Here is a 20410-nt window from a genome sequence, read left to right as displayed (position 1 = left end):
TTAAATTGTACTGTTTATTGACTGTGTTGATTTTTTCATCTCAGGAATACAGCATCTTTCTCCATTTTATATTTGATTTCTAACTACCATTGTATATACAACTAAACCATTTAATAAACATATAAGTCTTATTAGAAGTATACCAAATATTATGACTTTGAGGCTATTCTAAATAATATTTTAAATTTCATTTTTCATGGAAATTTGATTGATTTTTTTAAGTGTTTAGTTTTTATTCTACAGTTTTTTTGAACTGTAGAAGTATTTTGCTGTATTGCTTAGGATATTCTGTGCAAACAAAGAGTGCTATCTGCCATTAGGGTAAGTTTTATTTTTTCTTCTGACTTAGGTATCATTTTTTTCATTTTATTACCCATTGAATCAACTAAAACTCACCATGATATGATGAACTACAGTAGTAAACAAGAAGCTGAAGGCATGGCTCAGCATTTCAGAGCACTAGCTGCTCTTGCAGAGGACCCAGTTCAGTTCCTAGCACCCACATCCTGGCTCTCTTCTGTATCTCCAGTTCCAGGAGATCTGATGTGCCAGTAGCCATGTAAGGGTGGCAGCAGGTGATATTGAGGTTCAGGGTGTCAACCTACCAGGAGGCAACCCCCTGGTGGATATTTGTCAAATAGACAAGGCCACTAGGACCCCAGACCCCAGGATGTCTTTTGCTTCTGTAGAAGGAAAAGGACACATGTACAAATTGTCCTCTTACCTCTGTTGTAGAATATTATTTTAAATATGTAAAGATGCGCTACATTTGTTCATACTGCATTTGTTAATGATGTAAAGGTGTGTTACATTTGTTTATGCTGAATTTGTTTAATTATGTAAACATGTATTGCATTTGTTTCACCTTGCTTGTCTAAGGGACCTAATTGGTCTAATAAATAAAAAGTGAATGGTCAATAGTTAGGCAGGAGAGGGATGGGCAGGGCTAGTGAGCAGAGAGATTATGTAGAAGAAGAAATATAGGCCCAGGAGAAGGAGAGAAAGAAAAGAAGGAGAAGAAGAAGGGAGAAAGAGGGACATTCCTGGGTCCAGAAGCCAGGCAGCCACCAGACAGATGGACACAAGAAGCAGGAAAATAAGATGTACAGAAAGAAATAAAGGTAAAAAGCCCCGAGGCAAAATGTAGATGAAGAAAAACAAGATAAGTCATAAGAGTTAGCAAGAAACAAGCATAAGATAAGGCCAAGCATTCATAACTGTAGTGGGTAGCCATTCCAGCTTTGATCTGGAAGTTCCAACCCCCATTGAGACTTCGGCAATGTCACGCCTACAAGGCGGGGCCAAGGGAGGCGCCTGGGGACCCGAGAGCTGGATCGGCGGGCGCTCTCTCTGTTGCGGGACCCTGGACTGGAGAGGTGGACCGAGCAGAGCTCCAGAGAACACCGCTGGACTGTGATACACCTTCCCCAGACTCCACGACCTACCTATTCCTTAATTTGTAAGTTACGCCATTAAATAAATCTCCTTTTAACTAAAAAAAAAAAAAAATTGTACTGTTTAAAGTATTACTCCCACCCCTGATAAAGCAGGGGTTACAGAGGATAGAAAATAGGAACAAGGAAGTGTCACACAGATAGAACTTATGAGTTTCTCTTCAGGAAAACAATCGGGTCCCAGGAGTTACCTCAAGTTCTTTTTGATATTGGGAAATGTGTTCATGGATTTTGGTGTGCATTATAGCTAAAATAAAGCTTTAAACAATGGGCTTCATGTAACTAGAAAACAAAGAATTAGATGGTTAGTTAAGATAATTGGACTGGACTCTAAAATATGAAAAGTGAAACTAGCAACTTGTTTTTCTGGCAATAATAAAAACTATGTAAACGATTATGGCTGAAAGGCTCCTGATCTATGTTTTTCACCTGTAATATGTAAAATGTTTAATCATGTAAGGGGATATGAAAAACATCTTGGTTTTTACTTATACTCATTGTAATAATTTACTTAACAAACAAAATATAACCACATTGCAAATTTTATATTGCTTAAATGATTGTGCTGAGGTATATAAGCTGTAAGGAAAAAAATAAAGAAGTTAGAAGGAAAATACCAGGAAAGATGTAGAAGGTAGACATCAGGAAGTAGTGAGAAGGAAGTCATCAGGAAGAGAAGGGAAACATCAGAGTAGAAGAACAGAACAAAAAGGAAGAGAGTAGAACAAACAACAGGAAAAATAAGAAAGAGAAACTCTTATCCCTCAGGAAAAGAAGTCTGTGTGTTTCTTCTCACTGACTCTGCATCTCATTCCCAGTCTCTCTGACCTGCAGAGGGCCGGGCTCTCTGCACACTAGGGTAAAGGCTAACAACTTAACGATTAATGGAGTGGCACTGCCATTCCAGGACAAACCTCGTGTTCAGGAGTAGCTGACCAACACATGATGAACTCCACAGTTTTTTGTGTGTGTGCTTTTATTTGGTTACAGTTTGTTGTGGGTTTTTTGTTTGTTTTTATCTTTTTTGGGTGGTATTTTATTTTGTTTTCTTGGTTTTGTTGTTGTAATTCTAAAGAGAAGAATTTTCTCCCTAATAAGTAGGAGACTTACTTTTAGGGCAGTTTTAAATCCACAACAAAACTGAACAGAAGTTACAATGAGTCCCCACAAGCACCTGTTCCTTCCCTATATCCTGCACTAACACAGTACACTATTAACAAGTGGGGAACCGACACATCACTGTCACCAAAACAAAAGCTTACACTAGGGTTGCTCTTGGTGGGGTACGTACATCTTTCAGGTGTGGACAAACGTATGAAAACATGTATTTACCAGGACACTATCAGGATAGTTTCAGTATTCTAAAAATTCTGTGTTGGGGCTAGTGATCCCTCCCCATGCCTTGAATTCTTGGCAACTTTTGATCTTTTTAATGTTGAGAATGTCATGCAGTTGGAATCACACAATATGCAGCATTTTCAGAGTGGTTTCTCTAAAGAATACACATTTAAGGCTCTTTTGCAACATTTCACACCTTGATGGCTTGTTTCCTTTAAGTGCTACACTATGCTGTATAGTCTGGATGCAATAAAGTTTCATTTATCCATTCTCTTACTGAGAAATGTCTTTCATACTCCATTTTTTGGCAATTACGAACAAACTTGTAGATTTTGTACATGAGTTATGTCTATATATTTTAAACTTATTTAGACTAGATTTTATTACAAGAGCATTTTCTACTTTTTGAGCATGTGTGTGTACATTGTGTGCATATTTATATGTGCATTGTGTACATTGTGTGCATGTGTGTACATTGTGTACATGTGTATATTGTGTGCATGTGTGTACATTGTGTACATATATGTGCATGTGTGTACATTGTGTGCATGTGTGTACATTGTGTGCATATGTATATGTGTACTGTGTACATTGTGTGCATGTGTGTACATTGTGTACATATGTATATGTGCATTGTGCACATTGTGTGCATGTGTGTACATTGTGTACATTTGGAGGCCAGCAGTCAACATCAGATATCTTCCTCTATCATCTTCCACTTTATGCTTTTCAGGCATCACTGACTCTGATGCTTATCGATTCAGCTTGACTGGGTGACTGGCAAGCCCAAGGACTCCTCACTGTCTCCACACCCAGCCATGGGATTACAGGTGCACATTGCTGTGCCAAGCTGTTCATGCAGGTACTGGGCATCCAAACTAAGATCCTCAGGCTTGTACGGTTAGCATTACTTCCGACAGCTGAGCCACACCCTGCCCCATTGTGTTTGGTTTTCTTTTAAAGAAACTGCCAAACAATATGCAAAAGTGGCTAAATCATTCTGCATTTCCAGCACCAACGAAGAGTTTCTAATATCCAATGTCATCACATCATTTTGCGCTGTCAGTGTTAGGGCTTTTGATTTCAATTGGCAGTTCTCTAATAACACATGACGTAAGCACAGCTATCTTTTGAAAACATAGACTGATCCTATTATTTCTAGCTGAAGGCCCTATCATGGCTTCCACTGTCTGTACAATAACTTTCAAACTCCTTAGAAAGACTTTTCCACATACACATTTCATCTCCCAGCCCATTTTCACCTATCTTCACACTTCCCCCAGTATATCTATGGTCCTTCCACCTTCTAGTTGTAGCCCCTATTTTATTGCTCCTGCTTTGTCCCACTCAGTGTCAACTCCACAGATGGCTTCCTAATTACCTAATCATCCCTCAAAACTCAGTTCTAAGGACTGTACATACACCTCAAGGAGAGTGCCTGCCTGCAATACAAAGCCATGGGCTCAATAACCAGCACTGTACCTCTCCCCAAAAGCCTCAGCTCAAGTATCAACTATCCCATAAAATCTTTTGTACTTACTATCTTTTGTATCCATGTCATATATGACACCATCAAACTGTACTGCTTACATACTGTCATTCTTGTGCTAGTAAACTATAAGCGTTTAAGGGAGGAATGACTTCTCCATCACTCAGTACACCATCCTGTACATATTGGCACCCATTAATGGTGGTTCAATGAAATTCAATTAAAAACAATTTTAAAAATATCTCCACTGATCTTTATATTACAGAAAATTAATGATATATGTAAGGGTATTACCCTGTCATAGAAATGAAGAAATAGTGGTTATGTTCCAAAACTGTTTGGAGGAATATTGGTTTCTTCTGGGAATCTCATTCTGATTCATATCACCAGAATTTATAAAAATCATAACAAACATGTACACACAGGTATTTCTGCTGCAGAGAGAATTTTTATAGTTCTAATATAAAATATTACTAGGAAACTTGAATTGTGCAGATAGCTAATGTTCCTTTAAAAATGGCATCATAGAGCTGGGCAGTGATGGCACATGCCTTTAATTCCAGCACTTGGGAGGCAGAGGCAGGTGGATCTCTGTGAGTTCAAGGCCAGCCTGGTCTACAGAGTGAGATCCAGGACAGCCACGGCTACACAGAGAAATCTTGTCTCGAAAAACAAACAACAACAACAAAATGGCATCACAAGAAGCAAAGCTGTTGCTGACAGCATAGCTGTTCTGAGTGGAGCTATACAACATATCAAAATAATAAGTAACAAATAATAGCAATACAAAGTACCGTGCTGCTCTACTGTTGGTCACAGTGAGAAAAGCACATTACTCTCTACAGTGGTACTGTTCAGGTTTCATTATCCTTACGTCATTTATAGTGAATGTGCAACTTAGTGATAGAGTACTTTCCTAGCACATATTGGGCCCTAGGCTCAATCTGCATTTTCACAAAACAACAAAAAAGAAAAATAAAACAACCCCCCCAGAATTACAGTGAAATACCCACTGATAACATGCAGATACGTTTTAATGCACTTATCACATTATACCAAAGAGTATACAGTGATACACTGTACTCAGTATACAGTATACACAGAGCTACAGCAATGTCAGTGTCTGTTTCTTCAAGTCCAACAGCAATCCTACCTACAAAAAAGCAGTCTGGAAGTCACATGTTAGGAATGCTGAGATGAACATTAGAGAAGGCACTGGTGACCAGTGTCTAGGAGAAGAACTTTGAGGTGCTTTTTATACTTGGTCCCTGAAGTAATGAACAAACTGAGGGGACGTAGAAGGTCACAGATCTGGAAGTCCTAAATCTGAAGTGAGACTAGATCAAGTGACTCTGAGTAGAAGAAAATTAGCGCTGCAATGAGTACAGCATCAATGGTGCTGGAACTTCCAAATGAAGTCTGGACCCAGTCAGTGGGAGAATTTTCGATGTACAAAAAGGGCCGCGGGCGGTAACCACAATTGAAAACAATTGTGTATGGAAAAGTTAGACTTCTCGACAACACCAATCAGAGTAACAGCGGTCAAGAGGAAGCTCTTCGGTCTGGGTAAACCATAGAATACTACAGGGGCAAATGGAAGCTCAAGTGGGGCTAGTCAGCACAAAACCTGGGCCCACTGAGAAGGGCGGCAAGCCTCCTCAAAGTGGCATGTGGCCTGCATGAATACTGGAAAACCAATGGACAGTGACAACTCATACTGATGTGAAATGATACAAGTGAGTAAAACGATGCTTAAAATTGATAAATTAGCTTAAAAGCTGGGAGAAAAAAATTCAAAATAAATCTGCAACATTTATTTTCATCATTTGAAATTTTCTAAAAACACAACCGCAAAAGCAGCAGTAAGTGCACGCAATAAGTAATTTCAGTACCTTGGACTTTTGCTTCCTTCTCGTCCAAAGAAACTTAGCCACACGACGAGTTAGCTTTTAAATTTTTCGCCCAACATAAAAATACCCATAACACGATGCAGCTATTTAAAATGCTGACACTTACACATTTACAGGTATGTGAAAATCGAACTAAAAGAGTGGAATCCCACTCTAGCCTAGGACTGATGCCCAAGTGTGGCTGTGCCGCCCTAGGGCCGGGGACCACGCCCCGCAGGGACCACACTCAGACCCAAAGTCGGGTCAGCAGCGCCCGGAACCGCGGGCGCGACCAGTTTGTACCCAGGGCGACGGCTGTCCGGGTCCCGCGAGTCCAGAGCAGAGAAGCGCGGAGGGCGCGACCAGGCTGCAGCCGAGGCGGGCGCACCTCTCCGGCCTGCCCGAGCCGCGAAGACGCAGCGGGCCCCTCAGCCGCCCGCCCGCCCGGCCGCGCCCCGCCCCGCCCCGCTGCGCCCCTCACCCGCTCGCCCTCCGGTGGTCCCGTCCGCCCGCTCGCTCGCTCGCCTGCCCGCAGGCCGATAAGGGTGAGCGCGCCTGCGACGCCAGCCGACGCTGGCCTGCAAAGCCCAGGCCCCGCCCTTTGTGACACCGCTCACCAATCGCCGGCCAGCGCTGCCGGCGCCCTCCAATCAGCCTGCGAGGGGCGGGGCCGAGCCTTCCGAGGCTGGCCGTTGCTCGGACGCCCCGGTCGCACGGGCGTTCAGCAAGGGTTGTCGGTTAGAAGAGGCCCGGATGTTGACCCTTTATTACTGACGCGGGACCCGGCTGGGGCAAGGAAGGAGGCTGGAAACAGGCCACAGTCGACGGGGAAGAGTGGGCGCCAGGGCGGAGCGCCCTGGCTGGGGCACATCTAAGGTTCTCTGGGGATAACCTGTCCACTCGTGGCCTTTCCAGTCTGGAGCACTTAAAGGACATCCAGGCTAGCCTGACTGAAACGCACCACCCTCTTTGTGCTCCACTCTTTCCTGACATTTCTGACTCAATTGTATCATCTGTAAAATGGGGACATTCTTATACATTTGAGTAATTACTGAAGACTATAGGTCAAACAGGTGGCTTGGGCTCGAAATTCCAGCAAGCTTTTGCTGTTCACCAAGAGGTTAAACTGGGATATAAACTAACTTGGGCGCTACTACTTCATTCCCTTAACAGGTGGTTCAACTCAAATGTTTTACAGAGTGGACTGCAGAAGAGGTCAATGCAACCTCCAATAGTCAAATTGTGACTCGGGACTAGTCTATGAAAGACGCCCGTCAGTCTTCTCCCATCCTCTCACTGAGACTTGAGTTTTTACCCACTAGTTTCCACAGTTCTCACAGTTACTGAGCACTGAGGTGGAAGGTTTGGTGAGACCCTGGCCTTCTGCCAGCCTCTTGCTGGCTCTTGCACCCAGCCCGAGATCTGGGCTAGTAGCTTCAAACTGAGAACAGAGCCACGATGGTAATGTACAGAGGTTAGAATAGTGTCTGTGCTAGAAATTTCAACTACGAGTACCTCAGCATGGGCTCCAGCATCCGGTGGATGAGTTTAAATGTTTGGCTTCCACTTTAAAGCTGCATTACCTCATCAAGCCATATCACGGTCCTTACCTACCATTTTAAGGGGTAGATAGATAAAAGGGTCATTACCTAGTCTCAACAACAACCCTGCAGGCTCAAACTGTTTACAAAGGAGGAAACAAAAGCTAAGAAAGGCAAAAACATGCCCACAACTAAGCCATCCATTTCTTACAACTACTAAAAACTCTGGCATTGTAAGTAGCCTGAATACAGCCACAGATAATGTGGAAATGATGGGTATGGCTATGTTCCAATAAAACTTTCTTTCCAAAATCAAGACAGCAAAGGACCACAGTTCCCCTTAGACGATGGCAGAGGCATTCTTGGAATTCAATGGAAACCTCTTCCCCCAGGTTTAGAATCTTTTACCTCCCTTCTCTTTCACCTGCCTAGACCATCACTGCACTCAGGGCCCCTCCCACAGAGCAAGGACTTCAGGTCTTCTGTCCGACAACGGCTATCTCTGCATTCCCTGCCCACATATGAAAACCACAGAGATTTCCTTTCTAGCATGCCCTTCTATGCAGTCTAATTAAGTAAAAACAAACCACTGGGAATGAAGCACTTATTTTTTATTTGTAACCTTAAGCATAATTAAAATCAGTGCAGAAAAATATTAGTTACATTGGGTAAAGGCTGACCTAGTTGTTTCAGTATTTGCTTTTGGGATCCGGTGAAGGCAGTGAGTGCAGGAGAGAGCATCATTAACTGCAAACAGAATGGGGGGGGGTGAACTGTGAAGACCCCAAATGCTCTACTGGCTTCCAAAGGCATTCAGGGGGTCATCAAAAATGTTGGACACTTTGTGATCAGATCTTAGTTCAGATGTGACCTCTGCAGATTGGCTTTTGGGTTTGGACATCTTAGCCTGGAGACCAGAGGAGAAAATATCATCTTCAAAAAGAAAAAAAAAAGTTGTTAAGACAGGCAAGAAAATGGGAATTTAAGACACATCCACACAAACTGTCAAAGACCCAATTCTGATAACACACTGTAGAGTGCCAATATGAAAGTCAAACCTCTTAGGTTCTGGTCCTGGCTCAGTTCGTGGCACCCAAGTTTTATAATGATACATAAAAATCAGGTCCTTTTTGAGTATAAGTTTCTTACCTACAAAAGTGTGAATGTGCACATGAAGTGAGAAATAGTACAGCGGACTGCTTCTCTAACTCAGTCCTGGATACTGAACTGATTTCTATCTTCTTTCCACTCTGGCCTTTAAGGACAGTGAGAATGTGCAAAGAGAAATCCAATACAGAATAAAGGAATCAATCGGATACATCTCCATGGTAAGAATGAAGTCTGATTCATTCAGGTTAGTGTTTTAGACTTTTAACTATGCCGCTTTCCCAGTAATTAGAAGTAGTTTCTTGTCAGCTGCCAGCCCACAAATAATGACACACAGACTTACTAATTATGAAAGCTTGGCCTACAGCTTAGGCTTGCTCATAACTAGCTCTTATAACTTAAATTAACCCATTTCTATTAATCTCCGTTCTACCATGTGGCATTACCTCTCTTCCACATTGCACCTATGGTTTCCTCTCCATGTCTCCTGGCAGCTCCCTGGCGCCTAGATTCATCTCCTACTTCCTCTCCTTCTGCCTGGAAGTCCTACCTATTCCTCCTGCCGAACTATTGGCCATCACCTCTTTACTAAACTAATCACAGCAGTATATCTTCACACAGTATACAAATATCCTACAACACAATGTTATTGGTAGGATTCTAACATACCAAATTTCAGCATGTTGTACATAAAGACAGGTGTACAAAAATGATAAAGACCATGGCATTATCTATAACAGAAACTAGAAATGATCTAGATTGCCCGTAATAGGCTAACAGCTAAACACAAAGCAGGATCACTCAAAACACTGAAATCAAAGATTTCTATGTACCAACATGGAAAAATATTTAAGATGTGACTAGAAGTAAAACAGGTGAAGTCTGTTCTTACTTTAAAAATTGACTCCGTGTAAATACACAATGGTGCTATGTCTTAAAGGATGTACAACAAACTATTAATATTGCTTAACTTTAAAGCTTTTGTTCCTCCACTTATAAAATTTTCTAAGTTGTATGAATGCTACCATAAGCATGTACGGTAACTTAGTAATGAAAGAAAGTTATGTATGCCTGTGACCCCAGCAGCTGGGAGGGCTAAGATCAGGAGAGTACTAAATTCAAGGTTAGCCAGGGCCACAGCAAGATCACGTGTCAAAACATGAACAAAGAAAAGCAACCCAAGTCTCTTCTACACTCTATGCAGTAGGACACATGAGGATAGAGCACAAGGTTTGCCGAGGGGACAGACTCAGTGTGTCTTTGCAACAAAAGCTTTCCCAGCCAGTCCCAAGGGACAGACCTAGAGGGACAGAGGAAGCGAGGACATGTCCCAGCTCCAGTCCGGGTCTACCAACACATCAGGAGCCCAGCATGTAGAGTTATCAGCATTTGGCTTGCCTGTTAGCTGAGGAGTGGGTGCAGCGTGTTCATACATACATAGAACTCAGGGAGAGGCCACGTCTCACATGCTTGATTCCACTGCACAGGCCTGCTCTCTTGTACTGACTCTCCAGTCCTTAAGCTGCTGTCCCTCACTGTCCAGCTGCTATTCTGACTTAACCAGTTTCATGGCCTGCTGATGGATTCACCTTTCAAAAACAGTGCTTGTCAGATGATGGCGGTGAGCACTAAGATAATAGGGAGCTTCTACTTTCAGTCAAAGGCTGGGCACTGTCTTAAACCTTGATACTCAGCATAGCATAGGGTTGCCTCATGAAAATGACTGACTAGTCCATCTACACATCACATTCTTAGACTATCCAGGATTCCACAGCAAAGAAAAGAAAACCTACTGAGTGCTGTGGAATAATCCTTTTGTACACTGAATATATATCACTATGATTGGTTTAATAAACAAACTTACTGGTCAATAGCTGAATAGGATAACATTTGGCAGGAAAGCCAAACAAAGAATGATAGGAGAAGGAAGGGCAGAAACAGAGGAGTCACCCGCTAGATGCAGAGAGTAGGAGATGAACATGCCATGGTAATAAAGGTACAGCCACGTGGCAGAGCATAAATAATGAATATAGGTTAGCTTAAAATGTAAGAGCTAGTTAGTAATAAGCCTGAGGTATTCGCTGAGCATTTATAATTAATATAAGCCTTTGTGTGATTATTTAGGACTGAGCAGTCAGGAAAGGAAACATCTGTTTACAACTGAGGAACAAAGTCCAAGAAAGGGCCAATGTGAACAACAAGAAATGTATTCAGTCAGTGAACAGTGATGCTCTCTAGGTGCACTGTAGATACTTACAGAAGGGGCAAGAAACCCATACTCACCTGTATCATCATCAAACACAGACTTGGCTTCCACTTTCTTTTTGGACTTTTCTTTGGGTTTTACAGTTAAGTCAGCAAAGATATCAATATTATCATCAAATAAATTGGGTTCCAAAGTTCTCTCCTTCTCTCTCTTTTTTTGAAAAGGTTTAACTGCTTCCGTAGCAAATATATCATCCTAGTTAAGCCAAAAACAACTTTTATAAATAAAAGTATTTTTAAAACTAAAAGTAGTTCAATAATTTGCAGCTATGCAGTGCCCAGGGTGCTCACGCAGACCTCCCCGTGGGCTGGAAGGTACTGCCCTAGGTCTGTGCACCACTCTCTTCATCCTTCTAGTCACAGTCCAAACTCCAGCCCTGCAGTGAAGTGTCTACCAAGTCCAGACTGGAGAACTACCTCCTGCTGTGACGATCCTCTGCCCCACGTAGTTTTCTTCATGGCATTTAGTGCCATCTGACATCACCTTAACTACCTGCTGCTCTGTTTCGATCTCACTCCTCTCCTTGAAGTATCAGGGGACAGAATAGGTGTCCTAGCTCTCCTGCTGACCCCAGGGCCACCATGCTCCATAAACATCTGCTGAACAACTGCCACAAAAGCCTTAGCATCAAAACTCTGCTAAAGCAGAGTCCCAACTAGAAGCAGGGCTTAAACACACAAGCTGTAGCCATGGAGTTCATACATGTCACAGAACAACATGCCACTGACAGCAACACCATTCTACAAAAGTTTAAAAAATAGCAAACAAAAGTAATTAAAAACATGTACACACACACACACACACACACACACACATATAAAAATCACGGCCCAAGGCTTAAGCTGTGGCTCAGTGAACCGTAAAGCATTTGCCTAACATGTACTGGGTTTGGGGCTCTATCTCCAGGACGACAATAACATTTTTTAAATAATTCAAGGCGTATAACAAAGATTAAAGGCAGCAAAAAATATCCTTAGTGTTATTAACAAGAGACTTAATCATGATTAATAAGCAAGTAGACAGCAGACGAGCAACACACACATACGCTATAGCTCAAGAAGCCAATCAGCTACTTTCTTTAAAGACCCAGACATGAAGTATTTTTGTTACCTCAAAAATGTCTTGTGTTTTTGATACGCTGTCCTGATGGCTGTCAGGTTTCAACTCCTTCTTTTTGCCTTTCTGATCTGCAAAGAGGTCATCCTCATCTTCAAGGAGGGGGAAAGGGCTTCTTTTCTTTGTTGGTCTTGGTTTGACAGTCTGGAAGAGATCATCGGCACTGCTGGCCTCGCTGAGAACAGGAAACACAAGGTTCTTCTCTTTACTTCCTCCTGACAAGTGGGCTGGGGTCTCTGCTGCCTTGACTTTCGTTCCCTCCATGGATTGTGATCCTAGGCTCTGTGGAAAAATGTCCCCCGAATCAAACAGGTCAGCCTCATTTCCAGTCTGAGGCAGAGAAGTCACAAAAAAGCTTCTGTCTACTGCAGACAATGCAGGACCGCTTTCCCAAGGTAGAACAGCTGGGGCCACGGCTTTCTCAGAGCTGATCTCTCCACTGGCCATCCCGGGCTGCAGATGAGGTTGATGGCCATTTGGTAAGATGGGACTACTGGCCAACTGTGCAGCAGGTCCTCTGGAGACACTCATGTCCTCACTTTCACTGGACTCCTGGGCAGCCAGCCGCCTCGCAGCGCGGGTCTGTGGTCTACGCTTTCCTCTCACTTTAACACGACTCTGCAAAGGCAAACACACACACACATACACCATGATCTGATGGAAAAATGTTCAAGGTTAACACAGCAAAGACTCAGTAATTCAAAAAACCATAAAGCTATGTGCTTTACTTCAACTAGGTATCACCTAAGCCAGTGGTTCTCAACCTTCCTAATGCTGCGACCCTTTAGCATAGTTCCTCATGCCGTGGTGACCCCCAACATAAAATTAATTCATTGCTACTTCATAACTGTAATTTTGCTACTGTTATGGATCATAAGGAAAAATATCTGATATGGAACTCCAAGGGGGTCATGACCTACAGGTTGAGAAGCACTGACCTAAGGGAAAGATAAAAGTTGTTTAAGATGTCTTTTTGGGCCAGGCGGTGATGGTGCACACCTTTAATCCCAGCACTTGGGAGGCAGAGGCAGGTGGATCTCTGTGAGTTCGAGGCCAGCCTGGTCTACAAAGTGAGTTCCAGGAAACGCGCAAAGCTACACAGAGAAACCCTGTCTTGAAAAAAAAAAAAAAAAAAAAGATGTCTTTTTGGTTGTGAGCCCAGCCTTTTACAACTGAGCTATCTCTCCAACCCTCAAGATTTCTAAAAGGAGTTAACCAGTTCCTACTATTCCAGGACTCAATCTTTCCTAACCCTTTAGTAGTCTCTGTCTCCAAGCTTTTTTTAGTTTATGTATATTGGTGTTCTGCCTGCACAGATGCCTGCATACTACATTCGTGTAGTGCCTGAGGAGGCATAAGAGAGCATCAGGTCTCCTGGAACTGAAGTCACAGACAACTATGAGCAGCTGTGTGGGTGCTGGAAATGAACCCAGGTCCTCTGACAGAGCAGGCAGTGTTCTTCACCACTTAAACCACCTCCTACTCCTGTATTTTAATCTTTTGACAATAGTTTCATGCAAAAAAGCTTCAATGTTGCTGGAACCCCAGAAAACAGGAGTGCTGGTGTTCTGTGACTCAAAACACATACACACAAACCCCAGCACCTCCTCACCCCTTAATTCAAAGGCAGGTACCTCATTAAAAAAAAAAAGAAGAACTGGGAGGGGTTCGAGCACCAACGTTGTGAGGGTCTAGGAGCAAGGAGATATGAGGAGTAAGAGAAAAGCAACTGATGACGCTGTTTTCTCTGCGTCAACAGACACCAATTCAAGTATCCGATGCTGTATGTCAAATGTGGCTGGACCATGAGAACCTTGGATAGAACCTCAAAAGAGGAGCTTCTTAATAACTAAGATTTAATATTTCTGATATTTTCCAAAATAAAAAGGTATGTTTTGTTTGAGAAGATACAACCTATTTTGGACAAAAGACTTAACTGTGTCTGTTTGCTTCAAAGAAAAGCATGATTTTTGGAAGCTTTGAGTAATGAGGCTGGGAGCCTGAGCTGAGGGTAGGTATAACCAAGACACATTGCATGCAAAGCGAGAACTTATCAGAGAATAAATAAAAGATATTCTTTAAAAAAAAAAAACAATTTTAGGAAGTAGCTAATTTAAGCTTGAAAGATAACAAAAATAACAAGAGCTTTTTGGTTTTTGGTTTTTTAATACAGGAAAAAACCTGAAAACACTAAAAATTATTTATCATCCAGGGACAGGTCATCCTGGGTCCTGCTGCCTACTTGGACACCTGTTAAGACTTCAGAGAGAAGGGAGATTGGAGACAAAAAGAAAACTTCTAAGAGTTCATTTGAAGTCCACTAAGGACATCCTTTGCAACAGCTTTCCTAGTGGGCAGGAACTGCTTGGGATCCCAGAGAAGAGGGCCCAAGCCACAGGAAGGAAGGAAAACCACGGAAATAAGGATGGCGTGGTGCTCCAGAGCATTGTGGGAAAAGCACCAGGGCTGGTGGGCAGCAACAGGACACAGCACGTTATTAGGGACTGAGGGCCTGGTGCGACCAGTATTTAATGATCAGTGGGAAAGCAGAAGTGGGTAATGGAAAAGCAGAAGCACCATTAGGAAATGGAGAGGCAGAAGGGAGGAAGGGCTAAACAAAGGGTGAGTGCCCCCTTCAGGTGGAGAGGGGAAGCTGGCCTACAGACTGGTCTAGAACACAGCAGCAGTCAGGTTAGTCTGGTTCATAGAAAAACAAACAGACAGAAGACAGTCCATCACCTTGTTTGCACTGTGTAAGGTATCTGCCTGGGCTGGAAGATCGAAACTGACACCAGCCTCCTCACTCCCAGGAAGAGTGGGCACACGTTCCGGGACGTGGCTCCTTCCAGGTTCAGATGAAGGAAAAGCTAATTCAGATGAAAGAGGCTTTGTTCCTGGGATCTGCAGAGCCACTGTGGGCAGCAAGGCTGCTGGATTAATGGCTAAATTTGCCTAAAGAAGAAAAATAGAACTCAGTATTTGTTCTTAAACACATGAGCAGATTACCATTTCTGTGACACATAATATCTGTGTTGCACACAGTGTAGAATACAAGAGAATATAAATGTAGGAAAATCACCTGATCCAGGCTCAGTGGGGCACATACTTGTGCCCATCACTGGGATCAAAAGACATTAAAGAGCAGTGCATAAGAAGCAACAACTAGGCAAGGGTGGAGGGTATGGTGTTGGCAGGGGAAGAGATGAGAGAATGCTTGGTAGCAGCTGAAAAAACTGAAAATCCACAAATTTTATAGGTGCCACAGGCAGGCAATGAAGACTCCAGATCCAATATAATTACTTGTATTTTCCCGATCCGACTGGATGGCTCTCTGCTTTTAAATGGAGTGAGACCTGAAGAATCCTGTGTGAAATTAAACTTAGTTAAAAATCCATTGAGGGAAAAGGAAACAAACTGTGTCTTGGATTACATTCATATCTGTAAGTAAATCTGTGATGGAGCAAAGCTGTCCCTGTCTGCAGCTCTTTAACTCTGCCCCGGAGCCTCACAGCATTTTGCTTGCTAGCATTACTTCACTGATGCCTCCTCCAACGGAGGAGGGAAGGCCATCACAGAACAGGCACAAGCAGGAAAGGGGGACACTGATGGTGAGTAAGAGCAGAGCTGTAGTTTTGTCCCAGCATATCGTGATGAGTTATCCAACATGGCAAATACAAGCTCCCCACGGCCTGATGCACAAGTTCTAAATACAGAAGCATCTCAATTCCAGATGAGGTAAGAGATACGCTAACCACGTGCCTCCTTTTCCAAGTGCAGGCATAGGGGCCTCAGTGAAATTTCCAGAGACAACTGCAGTTGTCTGGTTCCCTTTGTGGAAAAGCCCCACATGATACTGAGAGGACTCCCAGAAGGGAGGTTTTACAGCAACTATCTTGGAGCAGTGACCCTGAGGAGGAACCAAGAAACCAGACGTTATTTGTATTAATTAGAATATAATTCTACTCCAATGAAGCCCTGAGGGAGAAATGGAGGCACTAGTGAAAAATGACCTTTCATCTTATCCTAGCACCAAATTGGAAACTGAATTTGGCATTTGATCTAAATACAGTAATGACTACATACACAGGTTTCTCAAGTGTGGAAAAAGTGGGAATAAAAGGACAGAGTGAAAGGGAGGGTGCTGGCTGCTACTCCCTCTTTAACGAAGAACTCTGAGCAACCCTCTTTCTATGCCCAGAACTGTCTAAGCAGGATGAGGTAAGAGCTGAACGCCCTCGAGGAGAGTTCTAACCTGTGGTGTTTCTGCTTTCCATAAGCTTTTCTCTTTGCTACCTTGAGTAGACTCAGGAGTTTTCTCGCTCTTTAAAGAAACAGGGTGGTCTTTTTTCAGTAATCCCTTTTTTTCTGGTACCTTCAAAAGAAAAAAAAACATCAGTCTATCATGTATCTTCAAAGTTTTAAACAATACTGAAAACAGGAACCTGGCCTGTGGGTTTTGACAGTCTATTAACCAACTCATAGGTGGCATTTCAGAAACAGCATCCTAAGCACTGTGGTTTTTCTAGGGCTGAGATGCAGCTCAGTGGCAGAAGGATGGCCTGGTATGCACAGGTTTTGAGGGAAAAAAAAGACTGTGACTTACACAGGAGTCCTTTCTGCAATAAAAAGGAAAAAAGTATACAAACCCTAATACAGCAGGAGAAAAATACACACAGACTAAAACTCAGATTTAAAGGTCTAAATCTGAAAGGAACAAAAATGTAGTCCGTATTACATGCAAGTGTCCTTCAATAAACTCTTTAAAAATCAAACAGGTCTGCACCACAATCAGAAACTCCGGATCAGTTAGCGTAATGAACTGAAAGCCACACCCTATATACATACTGTTCCATCTATTATCTGTTATTCGTTTACTAGTAAGCCTTACAATTTCTTCATCTTAACCAAACATTCATTTCCTATCCTCCCCAAGCCTGAGAATAAAAAGCTGGTACCACAGGCTGAGTCTTGGCAGAGCTGAAAAGATCATCATCTTCATCATCACCAAACAGGCTCCCACCACGGGGCACTGACAACTGAAAGAAATCACACACAGATTACACATGCCAAAACTGGAGCCATTTACCCACATTGTGAGCCACCTACACCATGAACCACACAATCTCTAACAGGGGAACTAGAAGGAACTAACCCTGTTTTTTTTGGTGCCAGAGAAAAGATCAACATCTGGGTCATTGTCCTTTTGCAGCTTGTGGCTGAAAAGTAGCTCTTCATCCTGGAAGACACCTGTGCTCTTGGGGCGGCCATCAGTTTTGAGACCCTTGGCAAAAGACAACGGACATAACAAAGATATGGTAAAAGTCTGACCACAGCCTACATACCAATCACCAGGGGAAAGACACTCACAAACAGAATACTATATAGTTACCCCAAATAGTGCTGGTAAATGAATTATCAAAAACAGTGGTGAATAAGTTTGTAAATACAGATAGCATATGCACAATCTTTCAACCTTCATGTAGTACCTAAATTTTTTATTACCTCCACCCCATGTCAACACCGCCAAAAAAATAACCCAATCCTAACCCATTAGTTCCAAACTGACTGAAGAAGCAGCACTCTGGGGGTAAAGCCAAATCACACCTATTTCTCCACTTCATTTCTGAAGGAAGAACAACGTAGAAATTACTATGAACAATTTATTTGGCTTGGTATTAAAAGGAGGAGGGCTGGAGAGATGGCTCAGTGGGCAAAGTGTTTGCAGCACAAGCATGAGGACCTGAGTCCCACCATCCCATAACCACATAAGAACCTATCCTGGGGGCAGGACAGAGGGCTGAAGACCAAGGAAGAACTCACTGCCCATCATCCTCAATAATCAGTGAGACTCTGTCTCAAAAATTAATATAGAGAGCTACAGTAGGAGAGGAAAACTTCCAATGCCAACCTCCGGCCTCCACAACCATGACCATAAACATGGCTGTCATCCTGCACACACAACCACATACAGAAAAGAACACTGCAACCTACATGGCTGACAACCTAAGTGTCCTGGCTGGTTTTGTGTCATCAGAGAGGAAGGAGCCTCAGTTGAGGAAATGCCTCCATGAGATCCAGCTATAAGGCATTTTCTCATTTAGTGATCAGTGGGGGAGGGCCCAGCCCATTGTGGGTAATGCTGTCCCTGGGCTGGTGGTCCTGGGTTCTATAAGAAAGCAGGCTGATGGTGGTGCACGCCTTTAATCCCAGCACTCGGGAGGCAGAGCCAGGTGGATCTCTGTGAGTTCGAGGCCAGCCTGGGCTACAGAGTGAGTTCCAGGAAAGGCGCAAAGCTACACAGAGAAACTGTCTCAAAAAAACAAAAAACAAAAAACAAAAAAAAAAAAGAAAGAAAGAAAGCAAGCAAGCAGGCTGAGCAAGCCATGGGAAGCAAGCCAGTAAGCAGCACCCCTCCATGGCCTCTGTGTCAGCCCCTGCTTCCAGATCCTGCCCTGTTTGAGTTCCTGTCCTGACTTCCTTCAGTGATGAACTGCAAGTGTAAGTTGAATAAACCCTTTCCTCCCCAACTTGCCCTTCAGTCATGGTGTTTCGTCACAACAATAGAAATCCTAAGACACTAGGTTTTATAATTTGTTAAGATAAAAGTGAGTTTTTTTTCAGCATATTCACAGTTGTAAAACCATCCCAATCTAAAGTTCTACACTTGTATCTCACCACCCTTCCCAAAAAGCTAAACAATTAATGGTCGTGTATGCTTACTGTCCACCCTCTCCTTTCAAACCCAAACTATCTCTTCACGTGTGTAGTGTACACACAAGCGCACATCTGTGGGTAGAAGCCATGGTTAAGATCATGTGTCCTCTTCAGTCACTCTCTACTGAAGACAGGATCTCTCACTCAACCTGGAGCCACAATCTGACAAGACAGACTGGCCAGCATGTAAAGGGTACAGCTGTTCTCTCCTTCTACCTCCACAAGGGTTCTGAAGACAGAACGCAGGTCCTCAGTCTTGTGCTGCAAGCACCTGTTCTCAATAAGCCCTCTCACTGGCCCCTGGACTACAGTTTTGCATGTGTAAGTCTGGCAATGTTTTCAGTAAGTGTTCCTAAGTATTTTACCTTTTTGTTGATGCTGTACATGGAATTTCTTATTTTCAGATAAGACTATATAAAACTATAATATATTGATACACTGATTTTATATCCTGCAAATGTTGCTTAGATATTCTGTAGTTTTTAGAACTTCCTGTTACTTGACATAGACAGCTTCTAACCTGGATGCCTCACCTAGAACCTCGAGTACAAGGCTGGCTACAATGGCAAGAGGGAGGGAGTATCCCTGTCTTACAATCTTAAGGGGAAAGCTTTCTGTCTTCAGCCTGAAGCATGTCAACTGTGAGTTTTCATGGATGCTCTGACCAAACTGAGGATGCTTCCTTCTACGTTTAATTTGGTAAGTGCTCTTTTGTTTTTGCTTTTTAAATCATGAAAGGGCTCGAACTTTTTCAAATACCTTTCTGTATCTATCAAGATGACAATGTGCTTTCCATTCTGCACTTTATTAACACAATATATTACACTGACTGATTTTCATATAGTCAACTACCCTTGCAGTCTTAAGAGAAATTCCACTTATGCTGGCTTTTCCTCTTATTTTCCTAAACTAGTTTTACTAGGACTTTGTTGAGCATTTTATCATCTATTTTCAGAAAATATTAGTCTGTAGTTTTAAGATCTATCTGGTCTTGGGCTAGAGAGATGGCTTAGTGGTTAAGAGCATTGACTGTTCTTCCAGAGGACCCAGGTTGGATTCCCAGCACTCACACGGTAGCTCACAACCATCTGTACCTCCAATTCCAGATGATCCAATGCCCTCTTCTAGATTCTGTGGGCACCACGCACACATGTGATGCACAGATATACATGTATGCAATCCACTCGTATACACAAAATAAAATTTTAAAAAGATGTATCTGTCTAGTTTGGGTTCAGAACAATAGTAACCTCACAGAACAAGGCTACTATGTTCAGCAGTGAAATTATTGGAATATGTACTGTTTGTCTTTCTAGGTCTGGGTTACCTCACTCAGTATGATATTGTCCAGTTCCATCCCTTTCATGCAAATTTTATGATTGTATTTTTTGTAACAGCTGTATGGTATTCCATTGTATATATGTACCACATTTTTATTATTCAGTCATGAGCTGAAAGACATGTAGGTTGTTTCCATTTCTTGGCTATTGTGAATG

The 20410-nt window shown here is 42.7% G+C and overlaps 1 protein-coding gene across 22 annotated transcripts in view; it reads right to left on the bottom strand.

Moving 5' to 3' along the window:
* The window catches only part of LOC128098387 (WASH complex subunit 2), a 195392-nt gene that overhangs the window by 131948 nt on the left and 43034 nt on the right, over window positions 1-20410 (bottom strand). For 18 of the 22 annotated variants that reach the window (XR_008214228.1, XR_008214232.1, XR_008214229.1 and 15 more), the window contains exons 24-30: window positions 17353-17481; window positions 17156-17236; window positions 16453-16572; window positions 15501-15563; window positions 14940-15152; window positions 12195-12818; window positions 11102-11279 (exon numbers count right to left, since the gene is read on the bottom strand). Coding sequence is in view for 15 of the 22 variants with exons in the window: in XM_052719441.1 (XP_052575401.1) it covers window positions 11102-11279; window positions 12195-12818; window positions 14940-15152; window positions 15501-15563; window positions 16453-16572; window positions 17156-17236; window positions 17353-17481 (1408 nt within the window). In the remaining 7 variants the exon portion in view is untranslated. Of the gene's footprint in view, window positions 1-8307; window positions 8645-11101; window positions 11280-12194; window positions 12819-14939; window positions 15153-15500; window positions 15564-16452; window positions 16573-17155; window positions 17237-17352; window positions 17482-20410 lie in introns of those variants that run through there. The other 4 variants (XM_052719443.1, XM_052719444.1, XM_052719445.1 and 1 more) reach the window with 2 other exon arrangements.

This window comes from Peromyscus californicus, unplaced genomic scaffold, assembly GCF_007827085.1.
Source record: "Peromyscus californicus insignis strain IS unplaced genomic scaffold, ASM782708v3 Scaffold_6__1_contigs__length_162567912, whole genome shotgun sequence".
NCBI classification, from domain to species: domain Eukaryota; kingdom Metazoa; phylum Chordata; class Mammalia; order Rodentia; family Cricetidae; genus Peromyscus; species Peromyscus californicus.
The sequence above is the reverse complement of the archived record's forward strand: the minus strand, read 5'-3'. Positions and strand labels throughout refer to the sequence as shown.